Source organism: Alligator sinensis, unplaced genomic scaffold, assembly GCF_000455745.1.
Source record: "Alligator sinensis unplaced genomic scaffold, ASM45574v1 scaffold64_1, whole genome shotgun sequence".
NCBI classification, from domain to species: Eukaryota; Metazoa; Chordata; order Crocodylia; family Alligatoridae; genus Alligator; species Alligator sinensis.
In genome coordinates this window covers 275,688-279,763 of record NW_005842458.1, presented here as the reverse complement: position 1 = coordinate 279,763, position 4,076 = coordinate 275,688, and the positions used below count along the sequence as shown (strand labels likewise).

Here is a 4,076-nt window from a genome sequence, read left to right as displayed (position 1 = left end):
TTATAATGCAACCTCAAATCATTAACGAATGCTCGGCTTTGCACAGCTGTGGTATATATGTGGTCTATATAGCTTTTCAGCTTGTCTACAAAAATCCTTCAGTCACAGCCTGCGATTCACATTTTCTCCCTTTTGTTCCAGGATAACCACGCCACTAGCAGCGGACACATCATTGTAACTTGCCTCCAGAAAGTGTGTCAAGTTCGCATTTTTGCTGTAATGTGGAGCCACTGATTGGGTATATGATTTATGTGTATTATTTGCTAGGTCAAATCATACTGAAAGCAATGTGAAAATAAATGTATTATGCAGAAAAAGAGGATATTAAAAATAACTAATAAATGCAGCTGTTTAAAAAAAAAAAAAAAAGAATGACTGCTTCAAAAGTATATTTTTTCCATTTGTTTGCATGATAAACTGGCTTCTGATTTCACCAGAATGTCCATTTTCATCCGATTTTTCCCCTGGTCTTGAAAGTTGTCTTTTTTTTTTTTCTTTTTTTTAAATGATGTATGCATTTTTAAACAGTTTGAAAGTGGGTGTCTTTGAATTGGGGAAAGGGAAGGCAATGACCAAAAAGATCCCTGTCCAGAACTGCTGAGGCCGCCGTGTCCGTGCTGACAGGTCTCTTCATAGATAATTAGGGCCTGAAAGGGACCTTGCAGATCATCGGGTCCAGCCCCCCTGCACCAAGCAGGAAAGACAACTGGGGTTAGGTGACCCCAGCGAGGTGACTGTCCAGTCTCCTCTTGAAAACCTCCGGGGTAGGCGACCGCACCACCTCTGGAGGGAGTTTATTCCACAGTCTGGACACCCTGACTGTGAAGGAGTTTTTCCTGGTATTAAACCTGAAGTGGCCTTTCAGGTGTTTGTATCCACTGGTCTTAATCTTCCCCAGGGGTACCCTAGTGAACGGTTGTTCACCAATCTCCTGATGCACTCCTTTGATATAGCATCAAGTTCCCTTTCAACCTGCTCTTCTTTAGGCTAAAGAGGCCCAGGTTCATCAGCCTTTCCTCGTACGGCTTGCCTTGCAAGTCCCTGGTCATATGGGTGGCTCGTTTCTGGACCCTCCTAAGTTTTTCCACGTCCTTATTGAAGCGCGGTGTCCAGAACTGGACGCAGTACTCCAGCTGTCGTCTCACCGGCGCTGAGTGCAGCAGGAGTATCACTGCCTAAGTTTTACACGAGATGCATCAATTGATGCATGCCAGAGTGCTGTTTGCCCTACTGACCACCGCCTCGCACGGACGGCTCATTCGTACGGTAGTCAATCATTACCCCTAGGTCCCTTTTGGCCGTGGCGCAAGTCAAGCTGTCACCGCCGAGCCTGTATGTATGCTGAAGGTTGTTTGCCCCCAGATGGAGCACCTTACACTGGGAAGTGTTCAACTTCATCTAGTCCCAACTCTTGAGCCTGTCCAGGTCCGCCTGTATCTGCAACCGGTCTTCTGGCGTGGACACGCTGCCCCATAACTTGGCATCATCTGCGAATTTGGCCAGCGAGCTTTTCGCTCCCCTATCCAAATCACTGATAAAGATGTTTAAAAGCACCGGTCCAAGCCTCCTAAGGGAGACCACTGGCCACTGCTTGCCAGGACGACACCGATCCATTCACGAGACCTCTCTGGGTCCTACCACGCAGCCGGTTTCCCACCCACTCAACCGCCGAGCAGCTGAGCCCACAATCTTCCAGTTTTCCCACCAGGATATCACGGGATACTAGATCAAAACCCTTTTGGAAGTCAAGGTATATAACGTCGACCTCGTCTCCCACGTCCAGGTGGCGAGAGACTTTGTCGCAGAAGGAGATGAAATGGGTGAGACAAGACCTACCTGCGACGATGCGACTCAGAAACTTACCTTCTACGAGCGATACTTTCATGAGCTTTTCCAGGATTTTCTCTCGGCTAATCGACTTATAGTTGCCCGGGTCCTCGCTCTTCCCCGTCTTGCAGATGGGCACGATGTTGGCCCTCTTCCAATCCTCGGGGATCTCCCCTGCGCGCCATGATTTCTGCAACAGTTTCCCAGAGGGCCCGTAATGACCTCGGCCAGCTCCTTCAGCACTCTTGGATGGAGTCCATCCGGTCCCGCTGACTTATAAACGTCTAGCTTTTCTAATTGGTATGGCACAGGGTCAGTCCCGGCACGTCCCGGACAAGCCTCATCTCGCCTGGGTGCGGTGACAAGCCAAGTTGGGATGGTCCTGGGGTTGTCGCGGTGCATTTCAATTCAAGACACCTTTCCTTAGGCTCGAGCCCCCTCGAAAACCGTCGGCTCTTCGTCTTCGCTCGTTTTTTGGACGACGGGGAAATAACTCCACGCGGGTTTTTTTGTCACAAAGATCACGGAAAGAACGGTCTTGACCTTCTGGTCGCACCAAAATTTCCATTTGGGTCCAATGTTTTGGACCGTGGAAAAATAATTCCACATTTTTTTCTCGCGAAGAGCTCGGGAAGAACAGTCTTGTCCAAAATTTCCATTTTGAGCCAAATTCCCCCCCTGCTTTGGAAGTGGACCCGGGGTGGAGGCCACAGACACTGCTGAGCCCCACACAGGGCACCATCTGAGGGGAGAACTACACCTCCCAGCATGCATTGCGCGACGGGGAAGAGCCACAACTGCCAGCGAGCCGTGCGCGTGGGAGGGACTACAACTCCCGGCATGCACTGCGCTTAGAGCACTACGACTCCCAGCGTGCCCTTCTTCCTCGCCGCCGGCTAACCGCAGCTCCCGGGGGGCCCCCCCGCGGCCCGTCTCCCGGGCAACGGGCTGGCAAACAAGATGGCGGCGCCCATGGGCGAGGTGGCCTCAGCCCTCCCGCTCCCGCAGCAGCAGGACGAGGAGGAGGACGAGGAGGAGTCGGACCTGGAGCCGCCGCCCATGGAGGTCCCACCTAGACCCCACCATGACTGGGACAGTGGCTGGGGTGCCCTGGGGACCCCCTGGGGCTGGGGCGCTGGCTGGGGGTGTACTGGAGACCCCCCCCTGACACTGGGACATTAGCTGGGGGTGCGCTGGGGACCCCCTGGGGCTGGGGCACGGGATGGGCGTGTACTGGAGACCCCCCCATGACTGGGACATTAGCTGGGGGTGCCCTTGGGAACCCCCTGGGGCTGGGGCGCTGGCTGGGGGTGTACTGGAGACCCCCCCTTGACACTGGGACATTAGCTGGGGGTGCGCTGGGGACCCCCCTGGGGCTGGGGCACGGGCTGGGCGTGTACTGGAGACCCCCCCATGACTGGGACATTAGCTGGGGGTGCCCTTGGGAACCCCCTGGGGCTGGGGCGCTGGCTGGGGGTGTACTGGAGACCCCCCCATGACTGGGACATTAGCTGGGGAACATCTGGGGCTGGGGCACTGGCTGGGGGTGTACTGGAGACCCCCCCATGACTGGGACATTAGCTGGGGAACATCTGGGGCTGGGGCACTGGCTGGGGGTGTACTGGAGACCCCCCCATGACTGGGACATTAGCTGGGGAACATCTGGGGCTGGGGCACTGGCTGGGGGTGTACTGGAGACCCCCCCATGACTGGGACATTAGCTGGGGAACATCTGGGGCTGGGGCACTGGCTGGGGGTGTACTGGAGACCCCCCCATGACTGGGACATTAGCTGGGGAACATCTGGGGCTGGGGCACGGGCTGGGGGGGTACTGGAGACCCCCCCCACCCCGAGACTGGGACATTGGCTGGGGGGGCCCCGGGGGACCCCCTGGGGCTGGGGCACTGCCGGGGGGTGTACTGGAGCCCCCCCCCACCCCGAGACTGGGACATTGGCTGGGGGTGCCCTGGGGAACCCCTGTGGCTGGGGCACTGACTGGGGGTTTACTGGAGACCCCCCCTGATACTGAGACATTGGCTGGGGGGGCCCTGGGGAACCCCTGTGGCTGGGGCACTGACTGGGGGTTTACTGGAGACCCCCCCTGATACTGAGACATTGGCTGGGGACATTAGCTGGGGAACATCTGGGGCTGGGGCACGGGCTGGGGGTGTACTCGAGACCCCCCCTGACACTGGAACATTAGCTGGGGAACATCTGGGGCTGGGGCACTGGCTGGGGGGGGGCTCGGG

General features: G+C 56.4%; 1 protein-coding gene across 3 annotated transcripts in view; it reads left to right on the top strand.

Moving 5' to 3' along the window:
* The first annotated feature begins 2,778 nt into the window (after positions 1-2,778).
* The window catches only part of LRGUK (leucine rich repeats and guanylate kinase domain containing), a 72,290-nt gene continuing 70,992 nt past the window's right edge, over positions 2,779-4,076 (top strand). For all 3 annotated transcript variants that reach the window (XM_025212353.1, XM_014523191.2, XM_006030682.3), the window contains exon 1: positions 2,779-2,892. In XM_025212353.1, coding sequence (XP_025068138.1) covers positions 2,788-2,892 — 105 coding nt within the window. In that variant the 5' untranslated portion in view covers positions 2,779-2,787. The remainder of the gene's footprint in view (positions 2,893-4,076) is intronic.